This window comes from Phocoena sinus, chromosome 13 (genome assembly GCF_008692025.1).
Source record: "Phocoena sinus isolate mPhoSin1 chromosome 13, mPhoSin1.pri, whole genome shotgun sequence".
Lineage (NCBI taxonomy): Eukaryota > Metazoa > Chordata > Mammalia > Artiodactyla > Phocoenidae > Phocoena > Phocoena sinus.
The window spans coordinates 55,535,531-55,562,986 of NC_045775.1; the positions used below are offsets into that span (position 1 = coordinate 55,535,531).

Genomic DNA, 27,456 nt, shown 5'->3' on the forward strand with positions numbered 1-27,456 from the left:
AGTGCAGTGCGCCCGGCTGGCTGGCTGGTATGTGGTTGGGGTCCTGGCCGGTGCAGCAGGACCTGAGGCTGCTTGCTCCCCCGGCGTTCACGATGGAAGGCCTACCAGCTGAACCTCTTGGCCTACTGCAACTGCTAACCGTAACTGTTCGTCCTCTCTTAGGGCTTTCCACTTTTATGCTATAATCATCACCATCAGCTGTAGCAGATACTCTTTTACAACTGATTGCTTTCCACGTACCAGGCACTGAGCTGAGAACACAACCCAGGTTATCTCATTTAATCCTCTAGCAAGTCTTTGAGGAATTACTCTTTGCAAACAAGGAAATCACAGCTCTAGACCTAGGCAAGACTTATCCAACAGCAGGCTCTGAAAGCAACACTGAGGGAGACTGGGTCTCTGCCCTTCTTCCCCAGCATTCCTAGGATTATCCCCGCTGCCTGCAGTGGGGAGGGTGATTTAGTCAGTTGCAAAACTGCTAACACGGCACCGTTTAATCGTTACTTCAATTACTTGCTTTTAAACGTCACTCTCACATGATGGCCTGGCAAATGGCACTTTACCTGTGTGCTACACCGGGCCACACACGCATAGGCTAAGCAAAGTTAACTAGCATGAAGGGACTTGTAAAACTAAACTACAACAGGGGAGAAAAGTTAGGGATGGAGTGGCGGACTGAACAGGTCACTTCCTTGCTTTAAGCGGCTTCTGTCTTGGTGTTAATTGACTTTGAGTTAAGCGCCTTTCATACAAATGGAGGGCAGCTGACCTTTGGAGCACCGGTGACTTGTTGGGTAAATACGTCTTTATGGACTTCATAAAATGCAGATTGTGTAGACACACACAGGAAGTATTAAAAGCACTGGGTGGCTGGAGTAAAGGCACAAAGGTGGCCTTTAAGATTCCTGAGTACTCAGTAGTTGGATGGTTCAGAAAACGAACATCGAGGATGTAATTACAATATAGGAAATAGATCTCAAACTCTGGCTTTCAGGCAGAGGAATCACTCGGGGAGCTTTTCAAAAATACAGATTCTCTGGGCCCCACGCCCAGAGAGGCTGATCCAGGTGGTCTGGGTGGCCGCTGACATCCGTATTTTAACAAGCCCTCTAGACTACCCACGCTGAGTAGGTGGCCCGGGACCAGCTTCAAGAAACTATGGTTTCAGTGCTCTAAGCAGCTCACTCACCTTTTCTCAACCAGGTCTTCCGCACTGCTTCCAAAGAATACCACTCTGGGAATACAAAAGACTAGAGTCCTTCATTCAGAAGTGCAGAGAGCTTTTGGAGCAGCAGGGAACTCCCTTCCTCGGCCTGCCCAGCACAGCAAGAGCCAATAACCGATGTCCAGCAAGTACTCAGGCTGGCACCGGGAAAGCCACCTTTATGCCTCTGAAAGGGAGACAGAGCTACTCCTACAGAGCCCGGAGCAGCTGAAAGCAGCACAGAAAATCAAGGGTACAGGCTCAGCATGGGCAGCACGCATTTTCCACGCAAACAGCCTGGTGCCCCTGCACTGACCCCAGCGCCCCGCTACCCCAGACTACATGGAGAGGCCACCATCCACAGCATCTATGAAAAGCACCTCCAGTTCTGGACCCCTATTTTACAGGAGACTCGGCTGAACGTGAACACTTATAAGGAGACCGGGATGGCGTCTGGGCAGCGGAAGCTGCCGTCCCGTATCGGCGGGGCGGTCAGAACGGCAGGGAACCGGCTGTCGCCGCCGCAGAGGACAGTAGTTCCATAGAGGGACTTACTGACAGTCAGGGCCACATACCCGAGTCACCCTGGGCATGAGGGCTCCTTATCTCAGAAGTGTCAGAGAAGAAGCTGGAGGGCCATCCGGGGTGGCAGAACAGCGCATACTTCCCAGCTCCCTGAATTGGTAGGATCTGCAGATCCCGTGTTTCCATCCCTGAGGTGGGGTGGGGATTTGGGGGGTGCTTTCACATGAACAAATGTGCCCCCGACCACGAGTAACCCTTTCCCCAAAGCTTATCACAGTGGTTCATGACAGCATTTGCTTTTTCTACTGGCCATGGAGACTGCCAAATTAAGTATCAAACGTGCTGACTTGAGTATTCCCAATGCCAGAAAGTGTCAAATCTATAAACAGTTTATGAAGGAGTATAGATTTTCAACAGCCAAAATGAGTACTTGCGGACAACAGTGAGTGTGTAGTTTTTTTCAAAAATTCACCAAAGCTATAGAAGAAGTTGCTAATCTTCCCACTCGAGGTGTGTGCCACCTCAGAACCTCTAACGATCCAATTTCCACCAACAGGCTACTAGTAAAACGACTTAAAGAGGGAAACAGCAAGTCTTACGAAAAGAAACAAAAAAAAGGCCTAACCTTTTCAAAAGACAAGTTGTTGTTCTCACAGGCATTGGCCTCAGCACACGTTCATTCTCATGCGTTTGTTTAAATTTAAGTGATTCGTAATTTCACCTTCCAGGTTATGAGTCCTCCCATTTCCAAACAGAGGAAAGGCGGAAGGGCCGACACACTTCTTCGGTTTTTACACTTTTTCGCATTATCATCCCACATGGTTTCACCATCAAGGCTCTGCTTTGTTGGTCACTATTGTGCCAGCCTGCCCTCAACCCTGGTCTCCCTGCCTGGGAAGGGCCCGTCACCCACACCACCTACGACCAAGACCAGCTCTGCTGTTAGCTCTCCTACAAAGCTGTTTAGACCTTTAAAGCTTTCTCAGAGGTTCCAACCCCTTGCCAAGACACACTAGTCTAGAAAGAAACACACACAATCAACTGGAGGAACCTTTAGGAGATACACAACTTTGGGCACCACTGACCTCATCTCAAGGTCCATCCTGCCTCCAGCTTCCTGAGGGAGCTTTTTTGGAGGGAGGGGCAGAAGAGGGGAGCAAAGGGGACTAGGCGTAGATTGACAGGAAGCTGGAAATCTACAAATGAGGATGTGAAATAGGAGATTTGGTGTCTGAGGCCTGTGGACCCAGGCAGTTGTGTTCAGGCTGCCATTTTCCTGCAAAGAAGTCTTTGAGATCTTAACGAAGTCCTTAGTTGACTTGGTCCCCTTTAAAAAAAAAATTTGTTATAGTTGTAGCAAAATATACACAACATAAGATTTACCATTTTAACCATTTTTAAGTGTATGGTTCAGTGGCGTTAAGTACATTCATATTATTGTGCAAGACTCCCATTTTCAAGTGCACCCTTCACATTTTCTCCTAAGATATTAAAACGCTTTTTCAGCCTTTCCCTCATTTGCATGTGGTGTCACACTTCTGGGTGACAAGCTACAGTCTTAAAATCTGGCATCAGTTTTTGTTAGAGACATCGGTTTTAAGTCAATGTATTTTCATTTCTAGGTAAAAGCATATGATTCTATAGCTGTTTTCCTTTAAATTCAAACAGATGCTGTTCCCACATTAACAAAGGTTTGTCAGAAATCAAATACAAGGGACTTTCCTGGTGGTGCAGTGGTTAGGAATCCACCTGCCAATGCAGGGGACACGGGTTCGATCCCTGGTCCGGGAAGATTCCACATGTCCTGGAGCAACTAAGCCCGTGCGCCACAACTACTGAGCCTGAGCTCTAGAGCCTGTGAGCCACAACTACTGAAGCCCACGCACCTAGAGCCCATGCTCCTTAACAAGACAAGCGACCACAGTGAGAAGACCGCACACCACAATGAAGAGTAGCCCCCCTCACCATAACTAGAGAAAGCCCGTGTGCAGTAACGAAGACCCAACGCAGCCAAAAAAAAAAAAATCAAATTCAAGAACTGTTCTTGATTCCTGTAAACTAACTGGCCCGAATCGCCCCCAAAAAGAGACAAAATTTTAAAAACTCTTATATTTACTACTTTATTAAAATAGTTAAATTTGTATCCCAAAAGCATCTGTGTTACATCACTAAGGAAAACTTCTGAAAAAAATTATTAGGGATTTTAAAGTTTCAGTCAAACCTTTCAAAAAATTAATAAAAAACAGTCGTGAGGCTCTTTGGTGGGGCTAATGGCGGACACCAGGAGGGCTCATGCCAAGGAATATTACCCCAGAACTTCTGCTGCCACTATCCTTGTACCCACGGTGAGCCATAGCCAACCCCGCCTCTGCAGGAGACCCTCCAACACTAGCAGCTTAGCAGTCAACCCTTCTGTTCTTAGTCCTGATACACGGATTTGAAGCCCAGTTCTACCAGTTGGCTGTGTGAATTTGGACAGAGTATTGGGACATTCACAGAAAGACAGACAAGATGAAAAGGCAGAGGGCTATGTACCAGATGAAGGAACAAGATAAAACCCACCAAAAAAACTAAATGAAGTGGAGATAGGCAACCTTCCAGAAAAAGAATTCAGAATAATGATAGTGAAGATGATCCAGGACCTCAGAAAAAGAACAGAGGCAAAGATCAAGAAGATGCAAGAAATGTTTAACAAAGACCTAGAAGAATTAAAGAACAAACAGAGATGAACAATACAATAAATGAAATGAAAAATACACTACAAGGAATCAATAGCAGAATAACTGAGGCAGAAGAACGGATAAGTGACCTGGAAGACAGAATGGTGGAATTTACTACTGCAGAACAGAATAAAGAAAAAAGAATAAAAAGAAATGAGGACAGCCTAAGAGACCTCTGGGACAACATTAAACGTAACAACATTCGCATTATAGGGGTCCCAGAAGGAGAAGAGAGAGAGAAAGGACCCGAGAAAATATTTGAAGAGATTATAGTCGAAAACTTCCCTAACGTGGAAAAGGAAATAGCCACCCAAGCCCAGGAGGCACAGAGAGTCCCATACGGGATAAACGCAAGGAGAAACATGCCAAGACACATAGTAATCAAACTGATAAAAATTACAGACAAAGAAAAATTATTGAAACCAGCAAGGGAAAAAGGACAAATAACATACAAGGGAACTCCCATAAGGTTAACAGCTGATTTCTCAGCAGAAACTCTACAAGCCAGAAGGGAGCAGCATGATATACTTAAAGTGATGAAAGGGAAGAACCTACAACCAAGGTTACTCTACTCAGCAAGGATCTCCATCAGATTCGATGGAGAAATCAAAAGCTTTAAAGACAAGCAAAAGCTAAGAGAGTTCAGCACCACCAAACCAGCTCTACAACAAATGCTAAAGGAACTTCTCCAAGTGGGAAACACAAGAGAAGAAAAGGACCTACAAAAACAAACCCGAGGGCTTCCCTGGTGGCGCAGTGGTTGAGAGTCCACCTGCCGATGCAGGGGACACGGGTTTGTGCCCTGGTCCGGGAGGATCCCACATGCTGCGGAGCGACTGGGCCTGTGAGCCATGGCCGCTGAGCCTGAGTGTCTGGAGCCTGTGCTCCGCAACGGGAGAGGCCACAACAGTGAGAGACGAGCGTACCGCAAAAAAAAAAAAAAAAAAAAAAAAAACATTTAAGAAAATGGTAAGAGGAACATACATATCAATAATTACCTTAAACATGAATGGATGAAATGCTCCAACCAAAAGACACAGGTTTGCTGAATGGATACAAAAACAAGACCCATATATATGCTGTCTACAAGAGACCCACTTCAGACCTAGGGACACATACAGACTGAAAAGTGAGGGGATGGAAAAAGATATTGCATGCAAATGGAAATCAAAAGAAACCTGGAGTAGCAATACTCATATCAGATAAAATAGACTGTAAGATAAAGAATGTTACAAGAGGGCTTCCCTGGTGGCGCAGTGGTTGAGAGTCTGCCTGCCGATGTGGGGGACGCGGGTTCGTGCCCCGGTCTGGAAGGATCCCACATGCCATGGAGCGGCTGGGCCTGTGAGCCGTGGCCGCTGGGCCTGCGCATCTGGAGTCTGTGCTCCGCAGAGGGAGAGACCACAGCAGTGAGAGGCCCACGTACCGCAAAACAAAAACAAAACAAAACAAAAAGAATGTTACAAGAGACAAGGAAGGACACTACATAATGATCAAGGGATCAATCCAAGAATAAGATATAAAAATTATAAATATATATGCTCCCAACATAGGAGCACCTCTATACATTAGGCAATTGCTAACAGCTATAAAAGAGGAATTCGACAGTAACACAATATAGTGGGGGACTTTAACTCCTCACTTACACCAATAGAGAGATCATCCAAACAGAAAATTACTAAGGAAACACAAGCTTTAAATGACACAATAGACCAGATAGATTTAATTGATATTTATAGGACATTCCATCCAAAAACAGCAGATTACACTTTCTTCTCAAGTGCACACGGAACATTCTCCAGCATAGATCACATCTTGGGTCACAAATCAAGCCTCAGTAAATTTAAGAAAATTGAAATCATATCAAGCATGTTTTCTACCACAACGCTATGATATTAGAAATAAATTATAGGGGAAAAAACGTAAAAAACACAAACACATGGAGGCTAAGCAATACGTTACTAAATAACCAAGAGATCACTGAAGAAATCAAAGAGGAAATCAAAAAATACCTAGAGACAAATGACAATGAAAACACGATGACCCAAAACCTATGGGATGCAGCAAAAGCAGTTCTAAGAGGGAATTTTATAGCTATACAAGCCTACCTCAAGAAACAAGAAAAATCTCAAACAATCTAACCTTACACCTGAAGTAACTAGAGAAAGAAGAACAAACAAAACCCAAAGTTAGTAGAAAGAAAGAAATCATAAAGATCAGAGCAGAAATAAATGAAATAGAAACAAAGAAAACAATAGCAAAGATCAATAAAACTAAAAGCTGGTTCTTTAAGGAGATAAACAAAATTGATAAACCATTAGCCAGATTCATCAAGAAAAAGAGGGAGAGGACGAAAATCAATAAAATTAGAAATGAAAAAGGAGAAGTTACAACGGACACCACAGAAATACAAAGCATCCTAAGAGACTACTACAAGCAACTCTATGCCAATAAAATGGACAACCTGGAAGAAATGGACAAATTCTTAGAAAGGTATACTCTTCCAAGACTGAACCAGGAAGAAAGAGAAAATATGAACAGATAAATCACAAGTAATGAAATTGAAACTGCGATTAAAAATCTTCCAACAAAAGTCCAGGACCAGATCGTTTCACAGGTGAATTCTCCCAAACATTTAGAGAAGAGTTAACACCCATCCTTCTCAAACTCTTCCAAAAAATTGCAGAGGAAGGAACACTCCCAAACTCATTCTACGAGGCCACCATCACCCTGATACCAAAACCAAACACAGATACTACAAAAAAAGAAAATGACAGGCCAATATCACTGATGAATATAGATGCAAAAATCCTCAACAAAATAGTAGCAAACACAATCCAGCAACACATTAAAAGGATCATACACCATGATCAAGTGGGATTTACCCCAGGAATGCAAGGTTTCTTCAATATACACAAATCAATCAATGTGATACACCATATTAACAAACTGAAGAATAAAAATCATATGATCATCTGAATAGATGCAGAAACAGCTTTTGACAAAATTCAACACCCATTTATGATAAAAAGTCTCCAGAAAGTGGGCATAGAGAGAACCTATCTCAACATAATAAAGGCCATATATGACAAACCCACAACAAACATCATTCTCAATGGTGAAAAACTGAAAGCATTTCCTCTAAGATCAGGAACAAGACAAGGATGTCCACTCTCACCACTATTATTCAACATAGTTTTGGAAGTCCTAGTGACAGCAATCAGAGAAGAAAAAGAAATAAAAGGAATCCAAATTGAAAAAGAAGAAAAACTATCCCTGTTTGCAGAGGACATGATACTATACATAGAGAATCCTAAAGATGCTACTAGTAGAAAAACTACTAGAGATGCTACTAGTAGAAAACTACTAGAGATGCTACTAGTAGAAAACTACTAGAGCTAATCAATGAATTTGGTAAAGTTGCAGGATACAAAATTAATGCACAGAAATCTCTGGCATTCCGATACACTAATGATGAAAAATCTGAAAGAGAAATTAAGGAAACATTCCCGTTTACCATTGCAACAAAAAGAATAAAATACCTAGCAATAAACCTACCTAGGGAGACAAAAGACCTGTATGCGGAAAACTATAAGACACTGATGAAAGAAATTAAAGATGATACAAACAGTTGGAGAGACACACCATGTTCTTGGATTGGAAAAATCAATATTGTGAAAATGACTATACTACCCAAAGCAATCTACAGATTCAATGCAATCCCTATCAAATCACCAATGGCATTTTTTACAGAACTTAGAACAAAAAGTCTTAAAATTTGTATGGAGACACAAAAGACCCCAAATAGCCAAAGCAGTCTTGAGGGAAAAAAACAGAGCTGGAGGAATCAGACTCCCTGACTTCAGACTTCAGACCAGACACTATAAAACTCTTAGAGGGAAACATAGGGAAACTCTGACATAAATCACAGCAAGATCTTTTTTGATTCACCTCCTAGAGAAATGGAAATAAAAACAAAAATAAACAAATGGGACCTACTGAAATGTAAAAGCTTTTGCAAAGCAAAGGAAACTACAAACAAGATGGAAAGACAACCCTAAGAATGGGAGAAAATATTTGCAAATGAATCAACGGACAAAGGATTAATCTCCAAAATATATAAACAGCTCATGCAGCTCAATATTAAAAAAAACAAACAACCCAATCCAAAAATGGGCAGAAGAGCTAAATACACATTTCTCCAAAGAAGACATACCGATGGCCAAGAAGCACATGAAAAGCTGCTCAACATCACCAATTATTAGAGAAATGCAAATCAAAACTACAATGAGGTATCTCCTCACCCCAGTTAGAATGGGTGGGCATCATCAGAAAATCTACAGACAACAAATGCTGGAGAGGGTGTGGAGAAAAGGGAACCCTCTTGCACTGTTGGTGGGAATGTAAATTGATACAGCCACTATGGAGAACAGTATGGAGGTTCCTTAAAAAACTAAAAATAGAATTACCATATGACCCAGCAATCCCTCTACTGGGCATATACCCAGAGAAAACCATCATTCAAAAAGACACATGCACCCCAATGTTCACTGCAGCACTATTTACAATAGCCAGGTCATGGAAGCAACCTAAATGCCCATCGACAGATGAATGGATAAAGAAGATGTGGTACATATATACAATGGAATATTACTCAGCCATAACAAGGAACTAAACTGGGTCTTTTGTAGAGACGTAGATGGATCTAGAGACTGTCATACAGAGTGAAGTCAGAAAGAGAAAAACAAATATTGTATATTAACGCATATATGTGAAACCTAGAAAAATGGTACAGATGAACTGGTTTGAAGGACAGAAATTGAGACACAGATGTAGAGAACAGACATATGGATACCAAGGGGGGAAAGCAGCGGGGGGTTGGCAGTGGTGGTGTGATGATTTGGGAGATTGGGATTGACATGTATACACTGATGTGTATAAAATGGATAACGAATAAGAACCTGCTGTATAAAAAAATTAAATTAAATTAAAAAGAAAAACGAACTAATGCAGAGGAGAAAAAAGTCCTATTTTGGACAGCTGTAGGTGATTTTCTGGTGTGCTTTATAATGTTTCTTTATTAAATAAAAGGCCTCTTGGATCAACAATTAGAGTTTATTTTGTATTGTGTCTTATGATCTCACTTTACATGTAACACCAATTTGGTATCTTCCTCCCTAAGAAATTATTTGTTACTAACTTTAATGAGATGGAACCACAAAGAAAAAGCGGGAAGGGAAAGAGCAAGTCCCCTTCCCTAATATAGATGTGTGTGACCTTTTGAATCCCCTCCTGTATGACAGATGACTCAGGATAAATTAAGGGGCAGTGATAGGGGAATTTTTTTGTTGTTTGAGCTACAACTGACATATAACATTAGTTTCAGGTGTACAACATGATTCTCTATTTGTATATACTGCAAAATGACCACCACAATAAAGTCTAGTTAACACCCATAACCCAGGGGGATCCTTAAAAACAGCGAGTAATGCTCCTTGGGTGGTGCCATCTTGGTTGGTCACAACCCTCTAGGTTTGGTGGTATTCCCCTCTTCGAAACCCTGATTAGTCTAAGATACGGTAGAATCTCCTAGATTTTTCGAAATACTGACACAGGGTGTGAGGGTGAAATTCTAATTCAGTTGGTCTAGGGAGGAGAAAGGTGAGAGTGGAATGATGGACAGGTGTTGTGTCCTAGGAAAGCATGGCAAACCAACCCGGATATGCTCCACCTGGGGCCTCTTGATATACTGATAAATTGCCCTTATTAGGACAGTCAGGGGAGGAGTTCTAGTTCAGGCTGCATGCCACGGGTGGGGGCTGGACCACAGCTGTCTATTCTCCTTGTCACTGTTGTACTGCTAGATGTGGAACACGAGGAATGTGAAAGGAGGGATCTGCAGGTAAACCATTTATAACCAAACCACCTTGACCATCTGGATGATCCAGAAGCACTGGGACGTGGAACCTGAAACTCCACAGTGCAGTCTCTAGGCTCATAAGGGATCCTTTGCTCTATGAGTAAGAAGGATGCCCAGCTGATGGAGATTAGAAGGGGGGGTGGAGAACCCCAAGAGAAGGAAGGTGAGGTGTGCCTTCCCAGCCTGTCTGCTGGACCGTGGGTTCTTGAGGATAGTGTGTCTTGGTTTAGGGATTGTTTTCATTCTTCCTCAAGCCTAGGTTTCTACACAGCCGCCACGCTTAGTAGCTATGTGGTTTGGTACACGGGATAATCCCAACTTTATCTGGAGTTAACCTGTGGGGCAGCGGCCTTACAAAAATGAAAGTAAAATGATACCATAAAAAATATTCATTATATGACCAGCTGGTCAACTCTTCCCTCCCTCTCTTTGCTGTAACAGCACCTGTTGGCTTAGAAATGTTCGGCGTTCTCACACTAGTGCGCCAAAACCACCACCCTTCCCAGGCTGGCATCCACCGACCTCCCACCGACTTCCCACCTCCCCCACCCCCCGAAACCTGCATATCAAATATTACTTCCTGCTGTCTATGACCACACCGCCTTGGCAGTTAACATCAAAAGCAAACACATGAAGAGAAGAGAAGGCACTGGGGCTGGGGAGGAAAGACAAGCGTAGGTAACGTTTCATAGACTTTTTTGCTAGCGCCCAGGTGCAAAAACCTTGGTCACATGTATTTCAACTTCTCATCTAAGGGCTCATCTTTTCTCCCCCAGAATGGGGAGCTGAGGGTAGCCCTTCTCTGCTTCCACTCCGTACCCTCCTGTTCCTGAAACACACATGAGGAAGCCACCCCTGGGGACCCCTACCTGCCACCCGAAGGTGAGCCACGCAGGAACAGCGTCTAGCAGCTCACCTATTCTCAACTTGTGCAGGGGCTGACCAAGGCTGACACTCTGTTCAATGTTGATGGTTCCTCATCAACACGGGCTACGTTTATCTAAATTGAACGGGTTTCCACCGTCTTTTTCCTGTCTCTGGAGGGTTCAACAGCTCAGGGTAACAATTGTCATGAATGTTTAACACAGCACCCAAAATAGGACTGGAACCAAGGCCAGATGACATCTGCTTGCTTATACATCCCAAGCCACCAACTAGCTGTGTGACCCTGGGTTCGTCCCTCGACCTCTCTGGATTGCAATTTTTCCGTAAAAGAAGGGAGCTGGCATTGTCCTAAGATACTCTCCAGTTTTATAATTTTATGGTCAAGTTGCAACCATTTTACTTCATCGAGAAAGGGCAATGTATTCTCCACTTCACAAGGGCAATTTCAATTGAGTGGTGCTGTGTTCCTGCAGAAGTAACAATGCTAAAAGCAAACAAAAAACAAAACCCCTCACCTGGTTTATTACTAGCCTGTAAGTTTGATCTACAAAGTAAGTTGGTTAATTTTGTTTTGAATTTCAGAACCCCCCCTATCTTCCAATAAACGTAACGACAACCTCTTTGGAACAAAGGTTCCCACAGCAGGCCTACTGCATTTCATTAGAGCCAGAAGGAAAGCCCTGCCCAGATACAGGTTCTTAGTGGCCTCCCTAACTCCAGCCTAGCCTGCAACTAGTTGGAATCTACCAACATATCATTTCATCATTTCTTTGCTTCAAAACTTTATACAGCTCCATTCCACCTAAGAAACAAAAGCTCAAATACGTATTTTGTTAGCCTGGCATGCAATAACCACTCAAATTTAGCCTCGCCCGACTGGACCAGCTCTTTCTCTGAGCTCCCCAAGCACAAACCCAGAGGTGGAGTTTCCTCGTCTGTGGAAGAAACCTTTGGACATAAGATGCCTCCTCTCCAACCTGCCTGACCCACCACTCTCCCACACCATCACCGCCACCATCCTTATCTGAGTCCTCTAAAATTCAAGTCCCACCTGGTCGAAAGTGAACTCTCCCCTGGCTACTGCAGCAAGAAGTACTTGAATTTCTTCTTTGTATTTCTCTCTATTTTTAAAAAGAAGATTATACTTATAAATAAGAACAAAAGTTTTCTTAAAACAAGAACTCTCCTTACAATACTTGGAGCTACAAGAGTTCTTCAACATTATGTTACTATCCAATCCCTTTATTTTAGAGATGAGAGAGCCAAGTCCAGAGAAGCAGCTCGGCATCTTGGCGAAGGTCATAGGGCAGCTTAGTGGCAAAGAAGTGATGGGAACCTAAGTTTCCTGACTCCCAGAACTTACTGTACATGGCAACGTGGTACCATGTTCTCTGCTACTTGGTATCCATTCAAGAACTTCTAGTGTTGAGTATATCCTCTCTTCCACAACAGAGTTGTGTGCTGCCCAGCACAGGTGTTCAGCAAATGCAGGAGGGGAAAGGGAGAAGAGCTGGACGGCAGAAGACACACTCCCCCAGGATCCCCTTCTAAGGAGACCCAACTTTGTGCCAAGTCTCTGTGGGGGGATGTCCTGACTCGTTTTCAACTCCTCCCATCCACCTCCAACCATTGCCCTCTGGCTTTCCTTCAGACCTTCCAACCAATCCCCAAACGGCCCAGAACATAAACACACCCTTTGCATACACATCCCCTACAGAATGACCAGACTCGTGTCCTTACATCCAGAATGAGGGTCACAGCAGCGATTCCCAACTTTCTAAGAGTAAGTATTCAAAGGCTGAAAATTCAGGGATCGGCCCTCCCCCCCAGGGATTAGAGCTGGATTTTTAAATAACTGTGAATCGAGAAAGATATCACAAACATCCACCGTGAACTCAGTACAGTAGTATTTTATTGAGGTTGTATTTGATTATTCTATAAATGTAGCTACATACATTGAAAGAGTAATACATGTACATGGCTGATGTTATGTACATATTCGCTTCACAAACAACACTTGAAGTGCTTATGGGTCCCCAGTCACTTGTTGGGTAACTCCTGGGTGGTGGCATCAGTTCAAAACTTCAGAGGGGGAGGTACCTAAATGCTGGGGAGGGACCTCTTCCTCTGAAAGAAAAATATGATAGGCCAACGAGCGTCCACAATCAGCTCATTTCAGATTTCTCACTCCATCTACCTTCTTGTTGGAGTTATTACTTATCACAGGCGTTGGTATCTTCAGTACCTCTTTTGCGGGGAAACAAAGGGTCTTACTTCAGTCCTCTGGTCTATTCTTGGCTTTCCCAGCAATGCTGCCTCAGGTAGAAAGCCACTTTCCGATTCATATTCCGGTCTCTTCCCCATCTCTCCCCAGGAATTATCTCTAAAGAGTAAGTGCTGACAAGTGATTGCTCATTTGCATTTTAACCCTATTCAAATTTGGGTAAATGGTTTAATATGCATGCTAATATTCTATCATTATTCCAATTAAGGAAACTATTATGTTAAAAGTGTTTAATCAGGAGAATTAGGGAGAACTCCAGACACCTAAAATTAACCTCTAATAGTCTTGACATTCATTTCATTTAAGTGCAATTTGCCAAGCTATAAGCAACTCCCTGCCTAAGACTTCTGCTTAGGCACGTGGGGATTCCTGATAAGACCTAAAAGCAATTCATTTCCTAACTAGATTGCTGTCTAAAAGAATAAACTAAAAGGGCTACAATTTAAATACAATCAAGTCCCCAAGCAGTCACATTCCAGAAGACTTAAACATCGTCATCTTGATCCCCAGGAACAATAATGCTATTCGCTTCAGAAACAACACAACCACTTCCTCTTTCTCTGACCTTCTCAGTTTAATTACTTCCTGTGATTTCTTCTAGGGCTGAGTGTGCCTGCTTCCCAGGGCGGCTGGCTTTCCATAGGAGACTGATTTGTCTGGAAGGTGCAGAATGCCAGCTGACAGACATTACACACAAAGTGCTGGGACTTCCTATTTCTCTTTTAGTGATGGATCTCTTGGGCCGCCTGGCATGCACCAAGAACTTTTTTTAAGCCATAAGAAGAAGAAAAACTTCTTCCAGCACCTTCACATCTAAAATCAAGCTATACCTCAAAGCTGGAGGTCCTGCCAAGAATGGGGAAGGGCAGGCCCTTGATGATATCTCTCCGCCTGGAAGCACCACCTTCTTGTCCAATGAGCTCCTTCAATAGCTTCCAAATGCCAAGTATGTGAGGTCACCTTTGAAGACACAAACCTGGCAGCCGGGAGCTCACCATCATCACAGCCACAGACAGGCTCTTGCTACTCAAAGGTCCCTGGATCTGCAGTACCAGCAGCATCAGGAAGTTTGTTAAAAATGCAGAGTCTCTGGCCTTACTGGATCAGAATCCTCATTTTAGAAGATTCCCAGGTGATTCCTATGCACATTCAAGTTTAATCCTCCTCTCAAAACAGCTAGGCTAAAAAGCAGGTCCAGGAGAATAGCATGCTTTGTTTGCCGTCCTGCTCACACACACTCCATCAAGGGCAAGGTGGCCGGTTCTCTTTCCAAAAGAGGTCTCTGTGGAACTGCTCTTTGTATCAGTACAGAAAAGGCCACCTCAGTGGGCACTGGTCCCCTACTCCACAGAGCTGAACAGGAATGCAAGGAAGAAATGTCATCTCACAGTTCCGAGGCATTTCCAGGATTCTAAACGAGTTCTAACTTCATTCGCTCAACGGTTATGTCGATCAAGCTGTACATGCGATAGTTTCTTTGCAAAAACTGAGGCTCTGTGAAGTCATGACACGTCATGTTGTTCTACGGATGTGAAGTCAAAGACTGTGGGTAAAAATAACAAATCCTGCTCTGTGACCTCAGACAAGATGCTTAACCTGGCTGAATCTTTTCTTTGCCTGCAGCTGTGGACCCTTCTGGCTCTTGGGCTCAAGTCCATCCACGTATGAGTGCGTGAGTTTATGTACACGCAACACACAAGCGCACACACACTCCCCCTAAAAATGACTCGAAGAACTTGTTAGGGGATTCTAGGAAGGGCATGTCGCTCCTCTAATGCTCTGGAGGAAGACTTCCCTCCACCCCAAATCTGGGAATCCCAATGCTTGCAGCTCGAGGGGGCAACCCTGCAGAGGAAGAGGAAGAAGAGAGGAAACACCTCTGGCAGCCGGTCAGTCCATGATCCAGACCACACTGGCCTCACACCCCTAAGGCACATGGAAGTGCCTAGCACGCTAGAATGTAAGCTCCCCAAGGGCAGAGGGTGCTTCCGAGTCACAGCTCAGCTCCTGCCTGACAGGTAAGGTGTCTGGAACCCTGGGTGCAGTAAGTGAATGAATGGCACTCCACAGCCAGTCTCTCCCTTTCCTCCAGCCTCACCCCTACTGCTATTTATTTTAGCCAATAAATAATCTATACATGGCTTTGCAATTAGGATCCAAGTATGCTCTAAAGTCAAGTTCTTCAGATTCAGAGAATACTATACTCCAAATGGACACCTGGAATCTGGCAAATCTACTCATTTTCCTTAGCATAAAAGACATCTAAGAATGGATGGTAGGGGCCTCAAAGCTGGTGTGCAAACAGCAAACTCCTCATCTGAAACCTGTTCACCCACAGATTAGTGAGAAGGCCACCATTAAGCCTTCAGGGCCAGAAGTAACACTGAGCCTGGGCACAGCATCCTAGCACAGCAGGCTCGTTTTAGAATTTGGAGCGTGAGAAAAATCCTAGATATGATTTAAACTATTAAGCAAAGGAGAGAAATGTAATGACTATGTTAAGACTATATTCACACTTATCCAGCTTCCAAAGGTCTCTAAAAATGAGTAAAATTATTGGGACGCTGATGATTAAATTAAACCTCTGGTCCGGCATCCACTTTATTCCTTGGCTGGAAATATAAAACGCGAACACCAACATGGCACGCAAGTAGACAAAACAAGCCATAGGCCAGCTTACTCCTAAGAGAACTCTCAGCCTCACTCATTTCCACCAAGCCTATTGACTCTTGTTTTAGAGACGATTTGAACGCTGTTGGTAATATGATTTCTAGACCACAGACAGGGATGGCAAGAGAGTCAAGTATATACTACTATAGGTAAGTACACTGACTGTTAAGAGTCTGTAGCGGGAAGAGGCAGAGTGTGACCCCAAAGCCCATGTGTCTTCCACTACCATCATGACAATCTGCCCCTCGCAGTAGTTCTGAAAAAAACAAAAACAAACAATAAAACTCAAAGTCTTTTTGGATGTGGGTACAATGTGAATTGTCATTTAATTTTTTAGATAAGGTAAAACTATTTTTCAATTAATGAACATTTATGTTAACCAATCAATCAATGTTTGCAGAAAGCCTACTATGGGCTCAGCACTCTGCCAGGCTATGTGGTATACAGGTCAATAAGCTATTATTCCCACCCTGGGAAGGGCAGACGGGCCAAGCTTCTGGGTGCATTCTCAGTTAGGGTGGGATGCAAATATTACAAAACAAACAGTGCTTATCTGAAAAATCAATACGGGAGGCAGAGCCAAAGCAATGAGAAAAAGAAATAAGAGCAATAAACAATGAAAATGAAACACAAAGATGAACTAGGAAAGACAATTTAAAAAACTTAGCCTGAGGGGCTTCTCTGGTGGCTACTGGTTAAGAATCTGCCTGCCAATGCAGGGGACATGGGTTCGAGCCCTGGTCCGGGAAGATCCCACATGCCACGGAGCAACTAAGCCCGTGAGCCACAAGTACTGAAGCCCGCGCTCTAGAGCCCACAAGCCACAAGTACTGAAGCCCGTGAGCCACAACTACTGAAGCCCGCGCACCTTCAGCCCGTGCTCCACAAGAAGTCACTGCAATGAGAAGCCCGCGCACCACAACGAAGAGTGGCCCCCGCTCGCCGCAGCTAGAGAAAGCCCCCGTGCAGCAACGAAGACCCAACGCAGACAAAAATAATTTTTAAAAAATTAAAAAATAAAAAACTTAGCCTAATGAAGTTTTAAGCGTTTATGAATGACCACAGGGGATAAATCTAAGAATGGAAACGAGATCTGAAAAGTCGTTATTTCAGTACAAAGAGGAGGAGCCAAAGCCCTACATTTTGAAGCTGCCCGTGTTGTTTCAATCTCTTCACTCACAACTGCTAAATTCCAGGGTGAAGTCAAAATCCATTTCTCCTTAGTGCAAGTCAACATAGAAATTTTGTTTTCAAGTAAATTTTCAACTACCCTTTGAAAGTAGCATAAATAACATAAACAGGATTTGCTATCATATGCCCCCTGTGAACATATTGTTGACAAAAGATTACCTGAGAAATGAGTAGTTACAAAACAGTTGGTTCTTAATTTAGTCAACGCCTATGCCAGTTAATAGCGAATATTTTACTAAGATCCAGGCCTGACTTCCTTTCCCTGACAGGGGACAGCAAGCTGCGGTAACAATCTTCTATGCCTACTAGGGCAAGCACACAGAAAACGCATTTCACAGAGCACGGTGTGCACCAGTGCAAAACACTCCTTCTACTCCAGTGACTAAAAGCCCTAGACAATGCCTTAAAAAGTCATCAGTGTTCTAGCCTTAAATATTGATCAAAAAGAAACATTTACAAGAATAGTTCATGAGTTTATCAATGTGACTGGGTCTTTGAAAAAAAAAAAAAAAAAAATCAGCCCAATTTACTTAAGAGAAAACAAGCCAAAACCGAACACAAAAACTTCCTGCTCTGCCTCTGTTATCATCTTGCTCAGTTTCTGAGGATTTTGCTGTTAGGTTGTGTGTTTGCGTTCACCCCCATAATATAGGAACTCTGCCCATAGTGGAGGTCATCAGCACAGCTGTCTCCAACTTCAAGTGTTAAGACTCCATCAGAACCCTATAGCTACTGCACATTGTTAACACTGTGATTTCTGCCGAGATTCTCCTGCAGAGGCAGAAACACAGGCCCTGGCTTATTGTGTTTAAGACATTCTACTTCCCAGTTCTCACAACAGTGATTGGAATCAACATGGTTTTGAGTTGTCAATCACAGATCACCACCACCAGATGGTTCTGCACCCAATTGCCACAAGCATGCTTCAGGTGAACACGGGAGTTTCTGAGAAGGAGGTTTATACACAACCTAAGTTAACCAAATAGGACAACTATAATTATTGCATCAGTCAGCAGGGGCAAAACAGCATTTTAAAATAATCAAATCCATTTTTTAATTTAATAGATCTTTATTAAAAGCAAACCACAATGTGCCCAATGGTATTGGGACAACAGTTAGAAAACTAGGCAGTTAAGAGGTAACTCTAAATCCCAAAAGCTCATGTTCTGGGACAGAATCTAGCTGGGTGTAAGTCCAACTCTAAATGGTGATAACTGTCATACAGTGTGGGAGGAAAAGGCTATAAAGAGCCCACGGTTTTGACTTAGGGAGTCGGGGTGGGGAAAGTCTAGGAGGACCTCATAAGAGGAATGACTCAGAGCTGGCTGGCGGGGGGGGGAACGAGCAGAATTTCACTTGTTGGAGAAGGAAAGGAAGAAAGATGACTCCGGAATAAACAGCACAAGCAAGGAGACTGTTGGGCAGAATAGTATCGGTACTGATACTGATCCACTTTTGATACATGTTTTTGGTTAAAGGGACTGGGAAAAAGGTAGCATTTATTAAGATCCCTGTGGAAATAAACCCAGCAGATGGAGGTTAGTCCAGGCCCACCACCTAACAAGACATACAGCCTTGCAGTAGGCACTTAACTTTATACGATGACAATGTCTTTATACAGTGACAATGTCCTGGCTTCTAAGCTTGTTAAGGTCTTTCCAAGTTTTTTGTTTTGTTTTGCTTTCAAGATTTTCTAAGGAAGAGACCAAGATTCCAATTCTGCATAGTCAACTCTGTTCTCAACATTTAAGGATTCTATTCAGGTAGAGTAGAAACACACCCCCTTTTTTTTAAGGCTAATGCATAGAGAATGGATCAATACTTGGAACGGGTCTAATTACCACAACTCTTATTTCAATGACTATAGAGCAAACATTCCAGTAATAATCAACTCTGAATTCACACTCCTCCCGTTATCTTAAGGTGTATCACAGAATGCTCGAGCCCAAGTTTATTTAAATTCACTTTAATTCAGTATGTGCTTCATAGCATTTTCAGGGAAGATAAGGGAAATGAAAAAAATTATGGCAATGACAGACTGTCATCAATCCAGAAGAATTAGGGACAGCGTGACTGTCAGAAACAGTGTGAGCTCTGAAGTCAGAATGACTATGGCTGACCACCCGCTCCCCTTCTGAGACAGTACCTCATGGTGCTTTAGAAACACAGTCTTTCCTGAGCTAGGCTGCTGGGGTTACTTAACCTCTCTGGGCCTTGATTTCCGCACCTATAAATGGAGGTAATAAAACCATCTACTGCATAGAATTGTTGAGAAGACTAAATGAGTAAAGTGCCATAAAAGTTATTTGCTCTCTTCAGCTTCCGCATCAGTTAAATGGGGTAACACCTCCTTCACACGGTTATTTGAAAGTGAGCCTGTAAGAAACCTATCTCAGTGCCCAGCACAGAGCCGACACCAGACACCTGTTATTCCTAGTGTGGGCTGCAAGCTTTACACAGGCTGGCTCATTTAATTCCCACGGCAACTCCACGAAATCAGTAATATTTATTCCCATTTTATTCACTCAGATAAAAGCAAAGTGAGATACATAAGTAACTTGCCTTAGATCAGAAAGTGACCAAATGGCTAAGCCTTGAGCCATAAGAATACATTACAAATGCATTTAAAGCGGGATCTTCAGCCCTTGGCTGAAATAACCAGTTAGAAAGACATTTTTCAGTCAGTTGAGACTGAGAGTTAAAGACAACAGGGAATTATTCTTAGTTTTGTAAAGTGTGATCATGGTATTGTGGTTTCACGGGATAGTATGCTTGTCTTTTGGAAAGTAAGCTCAAGTAATTGGATATGAGAGGTCTAATGTCTAATTTCTTTGAAATGGTTCAGCAAAAATATTAGAGCCTTTTTTTTTAAAAAATGGGAAATCTTCCAACATTAGGGAAAATATGTGCGAGGGCAGAGCTACAAATCCATTCTCAGCAAGATGTGTGTTGCAGAGAAGAGTTCATGAACAACACAGAAAGCTGAATGGTAGCCAGGTGTCTCCTGCTCGAGAAGGGTTTCTTCATTTTGTCTGCAAATTTCCAAATCATTTATAACCATGACCAAATGATTTAAGAATACAGACGGAATACATATGATTTAAAAAACATCTTCCACTCCCTGTATACAAAAGACCACTTTCAATAATTTATTGATGCTCGTTAATTTTTCAATTATTAAAAAGCAGATCTGTGGAGTTGTAAATCTTAACATACATTTCTATCTGGAGTGGGATCAAAAAAGGATCAGGGTATTTTCTGTATGGAAGCTGTTGTTTAGGACCCTCAGCGAAAAGAGCATTCCTGAATTTATGAGCATTTATTTATTAGAGAGCACTTTTTTCTCTTTTCTTTTCTTTTTTGGCCACGCTGCACGGCTTGCAGGATCTTAGTTCCCCCACCAGAGACTGAACCCGGCCCACATCAGTGAAAGTAGAGTCCTAACAACTGGACTGCCAGGGAATTCCCTAGGGAGGAGTTTTAAACTGACACAGAAAAGAACATTAGAAGACAAAACTTATTATTTTTAAAAAATTAAGCATGATTTTACCAGTTGCAAGACTGAGTTATTGTATTCTGATGCTAAATGTAACGTATTTAAACACCTGTATTGTGTAATAAAAACCTTAAATATATGTGGACTATCAGGAAAATCTATTTCACCTAAGGCACAAATATATCTCTCAAGTCTCCAGTTTGATGTCACTTCCTTATAAGTAACACACCTTGTCTACTTCTGAAAGATTATCTGAGGGACCTCAAACATAAAACCATTAGAAAATCGGAGACTGTAATGAATATAGAGGAGGCAGTAAACAAATCTAGCGAAAACCTAAGCTAATATGGCTACCATAATCAAGCAAAAATTTTAGCTGAGCTTCCAGAAAGTGGTAGCAAAAACAAAAAAAAACCAAAAAAGCAATCACAGCTAGCTCTGTAACTCAGAGAGAAACCTTCTTCCTGGCACCAGCATTTAAAAGGAATTTTTTTCAGAGAGATCATTACATAAGAACGTTGAACAATATAATGGACAGAGTCCACAAATGGCAGTTTACAGCCCGAACAGCCCGTTTTCCTACCAGGCATTTCTTGTCTCATGACAAGGTCATTACATTAAAAGAAATCCCGAGAAGGCCACTTCTGCAGTGCGCTAAGGTGCCACAGCTTTCTGATTCTCTAACTGAAACCAGAACCTGTCCTCAAATATCCATTGTCTCAACTGGGCTTCTGACAGCAGTGGGGGCAGCCGGTTCCATGCTGAACTGCTCAGAAAGCCTGGAAGAAAGAGATTTATTTCTTGCTGGTGATTCCACATGAAATACCTTTGCTTTGGATACCAGATGGGGTAGGATGTACAGCCAACCTGCTGCCCTGAAAAGGGAGCGGCCAGGCCAGTATCCCCAAGGGATGGAGCCAAGGAACCCAATCTAGGGCGGTGAACCAATCTCCAACAAGCCCAGAGCATGGCAACCGTCCCTCCCTGCTGCTACCGCTAACTGTGTGTGCAGGGCCAAACAAGGACCCATAAAAATACCTGTTTATTAGTCAGGTCCAAAAAGGGGCAAGGCTCAGCAGCATATTCCTCCCCCTGCCCCATATTTCAGCCCTAGAAGGGCAACATTTTACGATTTCAAGATACAGTCTATGAAGGCAAAGCAAAAGGTCTAAAATAGAAAGACCAGTAGATGTGGTGGGGCAGCGGACACGCACACCAGGCGGGATCCTCTCCAGCTACGGACGCGTGTCCGGCAGACCAGGAGTTACTGCAGTCAAAGCTCCCTGGGGACCCACAGAAAGGAAATTCTCTTTCCCAAACACCAACCCTCCCAACACCCCCTCCCGCCCAGCCTGGTGACAGCAGACGCCAAAGGATAAAGGGGCATTTAAAAAAAAAAAAAAAAAAGTGAGTAGATTCTTAGAGCACAGCATTCTGTCACCTGCTGCATAGCCCTCAACGCCGGCCAGCCCTGAGTCACTTCCCCTCTCTGCCCCGGGTCTCAATGCTCGCGGGGGCAAAAGACCCGGGGCCTCGGTTGGGGGCTACCCACAGCCCCCACGCCCCTGCACACACGCGCGGGGCTCCCTCCAGGCAAGTCCCGGCGGCTGCAGACCCGCTCTCTGCGCCCGGGCCAAAGAGCCCCAGCCGGCGCCGCCGCTGCTACCTTGGCTAATGGCAGCTCTGAATGAAAGGAGCCGAGGCAGGCTCCGGATTTATGAATGTGTAGGGGAGGAGGGGAGGGATATCATGTGACAATAAAGGAGACCGTCTTATTCACAAAAAAAAAAAAAAAGTGGCTGGCGGCGGGCACAGCCACTGAGCAGAGGCGGCCGCCGCGGTGCGGTGACCGCTCGGACCCGAAGCCGACGACCTCAGGCACGGGGCCGGGCGGCCCTGATTCTATTGCACCCGCGATCGGAAACGCCTCGGGCGCGGGTGGGAGAAAGCCAAACCGGACTCGGCGACCGTGGAGCCGGAGGGAGCTGCACCCTTGGCCCGGGGCTGGAGAAAGACACGGGTCCCGCGGGAAGCGGCGGGTCCGCCGGAGAGACCCTCCAGCGAAGCGCCCCGAGCATTGTTCCCCTCGGGCCCGCGGGCTGGGCACGCACACGTGTGCACGCGCACACGCACAGATAAACACACACACAGATACATACACACACGTGTCCGCAGCGCGCTGCCCCGCACGCTTCCGCCCGCCCCCGCCGCACGACCTCTGATCCGCCCAGCAAGCAGCCCAGACCCCGCGGGACGCCTGTGCTGGGCCCGCCGGCGCGTGCACACACACTCACACGCGCCGCGGGACCCCTGGGCGGCTCCAGCACGCCGGCCCGCGCGGGGACCCGGGCGCACGCAGACCCCCGCGCAGCCCGCGCCCAGTCCTCCCTGTGCTCCGCTGTGTTTTTTATGAATGAAAATGTGGTATGCAAATGAAAGCGATTCAGGAAAACGACATGGCGGAGCCTCGGCCCCAGTGGGCTCCCGAAGGGACCGCGGGGCTAGCGGCGGTTGGGAAAGCCACAAAGTCACCGTGTAAAAACCCACCGACCCCGGGAAGCCGGAGCAGGGGTGTCAGGTCTTCCGCTCCCGCCGCCGAGGATCTCGGCGGGAGGGGTGTTTGTGAGTCCCCGGACAGGGAACGGGGACCGCCCCGAGGTCACCCGCGCGCCCTTGGCCCCCGCAGCGGCCACCAGCCCGCCGACCCAAGGCGCGCCCCCGCTGGCCCGCAGCAGTTTTCGCCCCCTCCTCACTTCAACAAGCAGGAAATTTCGCGTCCGAAACCCCCCAGGCCAGCGAGTCGCTGCACCCCACGCCAAGTTCACCCAACCAGAGTCCCAGCCCGCGTCCTCAGCCCCGGCCCCCACGCTGCCCCTGCGGGGCACCCTCGTCCCACCCCGCGGCCAAACTTACTCGTCCGGGTGTGTTTCTTCGGTCATTTTCCTGTTCACCTAGACGCCTGTCCCGCGGCGGGCAGCTTTGCTCCCTTCATCTTCCTGTCTGCTCACCCCCCTTCTTCACATCTCCGGAGATCGCCTGATTTGGTTGGGGGGAGCTGCTAGAGATGAAGGGGACGCCGCAGAAGGCAGAAGGGGAAGCAGGGCGACCGGAGCGCGGGGTGAGGTCTGGGGGAAGGGGTGCACAGGCAAGCTTCGGGGGATAGTGAGCGCCGCAGCGCCGAGGGGCGAGGCGGGCGGGGGGCTCCGGGGGCTCGGGGGCGGGCGGAGAGGAGAGATTTGGGCAGGGGACAGCGATGGGGGAGAGGAGGAGAAAAACAAGAGCGCCGTGGAGCGGCGGGGACCGCTGAGAGCAGGAGGAGAGGGCGGGCCGCGGGTGGGGGCTTGGTCCGGGGTTGCCCCCGGAGAACCGGGCCAATCACGGTTCCGGGGAGCGCTCGGCGGTCGGGGGAGGTGCGCCTGGAAGGCGGTGCAGGGCGCCCGGTACGAGCCCCATCTCTTGACTCCGCCGATTTACTCCATATTGGATTCTCACCGCCGCCAACAGGAGGAGGAAGTAGGGCGGAAGCGATGACGTCTTCCCAGCGGCCAGAGGTGGTGGAGTGCAAAAAGCTTCCTACTTGCGACCGAAAAAAAAAAAAAAAAAAAAGGAGGAAAAAAAAAAAAAACTTTGTTCCGTCTACTGAGCATGCCCCGCTTCCTTTCTCCCCCACCCCCCACCCTCCCTCCTGGCTTCCACTCCCGGAGGAGCCCCGGAGCGGAGTTACTCGCGCCGCGTCTAACTCCGGATCCTCCTTCGTTAGCGCTCCGGGTTTTAAGATGCCCGAGAGGAGGGAGGAGGCGGCAGCCGCAGACTCGCACACATCTGGCTCCCGGTTGGTTCCCTCCCTCCTTCGAAACCCCTGGATTAAAAATCGGAGGACTAGGGGGGGGGGGGGGGGGGGGGAGACGAGGAGCTCAGAGGAGGGCCGGAAGGGTACTCGCGATCAGAAGATCAACTATCCCCGACCTTGGAGCGGGAGAGTGGGGGGCGGCACAGGTGCCTTTGCCAAGATTCTGAATGTCAGAGGCTTTTCAGTTTCACGTGAATCTTATGATCTTTTTTTTTCTTAGTAGGGGAATGGGCAATTTTAAGGAATCATTATTTGTACATTGAAAAAAAAAAATCCAACACAACCCAGAAACGTTTGCATTCCAGTAGAAATGAAAGACGTTCCCAGGTTAAAAGGTAAACCCAAATATGTTTTTTAAATTATTCAGTAAATCTCTCTCAAGTTGGTGGAGGATGGCCCTTGTCCCAGACCCTTGAACGCCACAATTCCTGGCCCAGATGTTGCCAGCTGCCTGGGCTTTGGCACAGTGAGATGGGGAGATGGAGAGCTCCTCGAGCCCTGTTCCCCTTCCACCTCCCCTTTGTTTTTAAATTATTTTTCCTGCCTTGGCCTGGGACCCTGGGCCTGGATGGGCCTGCACTTTCTAAAACAGCACTGTCTAGGCAATGGGCAGGCAACCTAAACAACTGTAACAGGATCTTTGCTTGGCTTGATGCTCTGCTGTTGCAGTCTTGAAATTCTTTATGGTGTTTGAACAAGGGGCTTCACGTTGTTACTCTGCAGTGGGTCCCACAAATTCCATAGCTATTGGATATTTCCTTCTGGGGTCTTGCTAGGGAGCAAGAGATGCAGTCTCTGCCCCTTCCTGAGCTCCCAGTGCAGTACTTTTCTATCCTCCTGAATCTGCCAAGACACTACACAGAGATTTTTAACTTAATAGCAACCACTGAACAAATTAAGAGAAGATTATATGCCTCAAATGTAGTATACCTAAAGTGTACATGCATGCATTTGGATAGCCACAAGTACTCCGAAGACAGAATTTCACCTTGAGTCAAGGAAAAGCTAGTGGTTTACCCTAGGCTTCGTGTTTACAATAACCGTGATCTTGCTGGACATGGACTGGGCTCTACCCACCCTTGATGCTGAGTGCTGGTGTGTGGTGGTGAAAAGGGCACTAGACAGGGGAGGAACACCTGGGTTCTGGTTTTCTCCTAGCAGTCCTGAGACCCTGAGTGAGGCTTTTAGCAATTCTTCAGTTTCTTTATAAAACAAAGATAACAAGGCCACGCTTGTCCTTCTGTTTTTGAGGCCGTTGAGGGTCTATGAGAAAGCACTGAACAAAGCAAGACCTCGTTGTTGTCTAAATCCCCATAAGGCTAAGGCATCTACCCAGTTCTCACCTTTGCCCATTGTTGCTTTTCTCAACAATGTTTGAAAGAGTTCCCACTCATTCATTCCTGAATTTTCAGGAACATGGACATTTGTCCATGTCAAAATTATCCACCCAATGGGCATCTCTTCGGCGCCACCCTCCAGTTTCAGAGTACTCAAATGGCAAGGTGGCAGGTGAGGTGATTATTAATTTCTGCAGATAGGCAAGCTGGTTCTGTGTTATCACAACTCATTCATCCATCTCCCTGCTAATAGCAGTGAATGACTGGTCCAACCCAGTGACCAGGCAGCCGGAGGAGCAAAAGAAAACATTCCAAGGTCCAGGAGTAACCAGGTCCCAAATTGGTTGTCCTGCTGCCAGACTCCAGCAGGTCCTTAAGTTCTCTGAGCCTCGGATTCAGTGTCTGTAGTGTCAGGATAATTCCCACAACATAGAGTCGTTGGGAGGATTAAATGGCTATAAAGTGAAGGCACTGTGTTACGCACTCTGCAAATAGGAGATTAACGGCAACCATTTCTTCCCTCTAGCCTGTGGATTACCAAATGCTCCCCCCACCGCTCCTGGTCCTCTGTGTTCCTCTAAAGAAAACCTTGCAATTCTCTTCTGCCTTCTTCATTACCCAAAAGGGGCCTTTTGATGAAAATGTTCCTAGCAGGTCACCTCTTGGTCCCCCCCATCAATTGCTAACTGTGACTCCGGCAACTCCAAAAATAAATGGCGGTAGCGGGCGAATAACTTAGATGTTTTTTGATCTATCAGGGTGTTAGCAAAGTCTACTGGATTGTTTCCAGAATAGGGGGTATCACGGATTCAGGGCTTTAATGACATTGCTGAAAGAGCTAAATACCCGCATCCCGGTCTCTCCCACACAACCAGCGAAACAAGGGGCAGGGAAAGCAAACCAAAGGTGTCTCGTACAGCGTCAAAAGTAATATTGATCTGCTCACAACTTCACGCTAACCCAGCGGAGCCCCCAGCAGGACCCCCCACCTACCCGCCTCTCAACCGGAGTCCGGGGCCCGGGAGCACCCCCTCCCGAATCCTCCTCGCCAGCCGCCTGGAAAGCCTGGAGCCCGGAACCGGAGCGACCCTCGGCGACCGCCGGACGGGCATGCTCAGTAGACCCGCAGGTCTCCTTTAAGTCGGAAGCCGGCCGCGGCCCCCGCCCCTCTCCCGCCCCGCAAAGGGCGCGGGGAGAAGCGGACATTTTCTCCTTTTCAGCAATCTGCTCTTTCTTGTCCTTCGCCCCCGCTCTGCATCCTCCCACTTCTCGCCCGTCGGGGTCCGGTAGGGCGGGGAGTGTAGATCTCCCCGGGGTGGGCTGGTGATAATCAGTTCCCTTCTCCTCCCGGGTGTGTGGGGGCGTGGGATAGGG

General features: G+C 45.8%; 1 protein-coding gene across 1 annotated transcript in view; it reads right to left on the bottom strand.

Moving 5' to 3' along the window:
• The window catches only part of SPRED2 (sprouty related EVH1 domain containing 2), a 123,914-nt gene extending 99,524 nt beyond the window's left edge, over positions 1-24,390 (bottom strand). Inside the window, exon 1 of the mRNA XM_032653380.1 lies at positions 23,809-24,390. Coding sequence (XP_032509271.1) covers positions 23,809-23,834 — 26 coding nt within the window. The 5' untranslated portion in view covers positions 23,835-24,390. The remainder of the gene's footprint in view (positions 1-23,808) is intronic.
• Between the last annotated feature and the right edge of the window lie 3,066 nt (positions 24,391-27,456).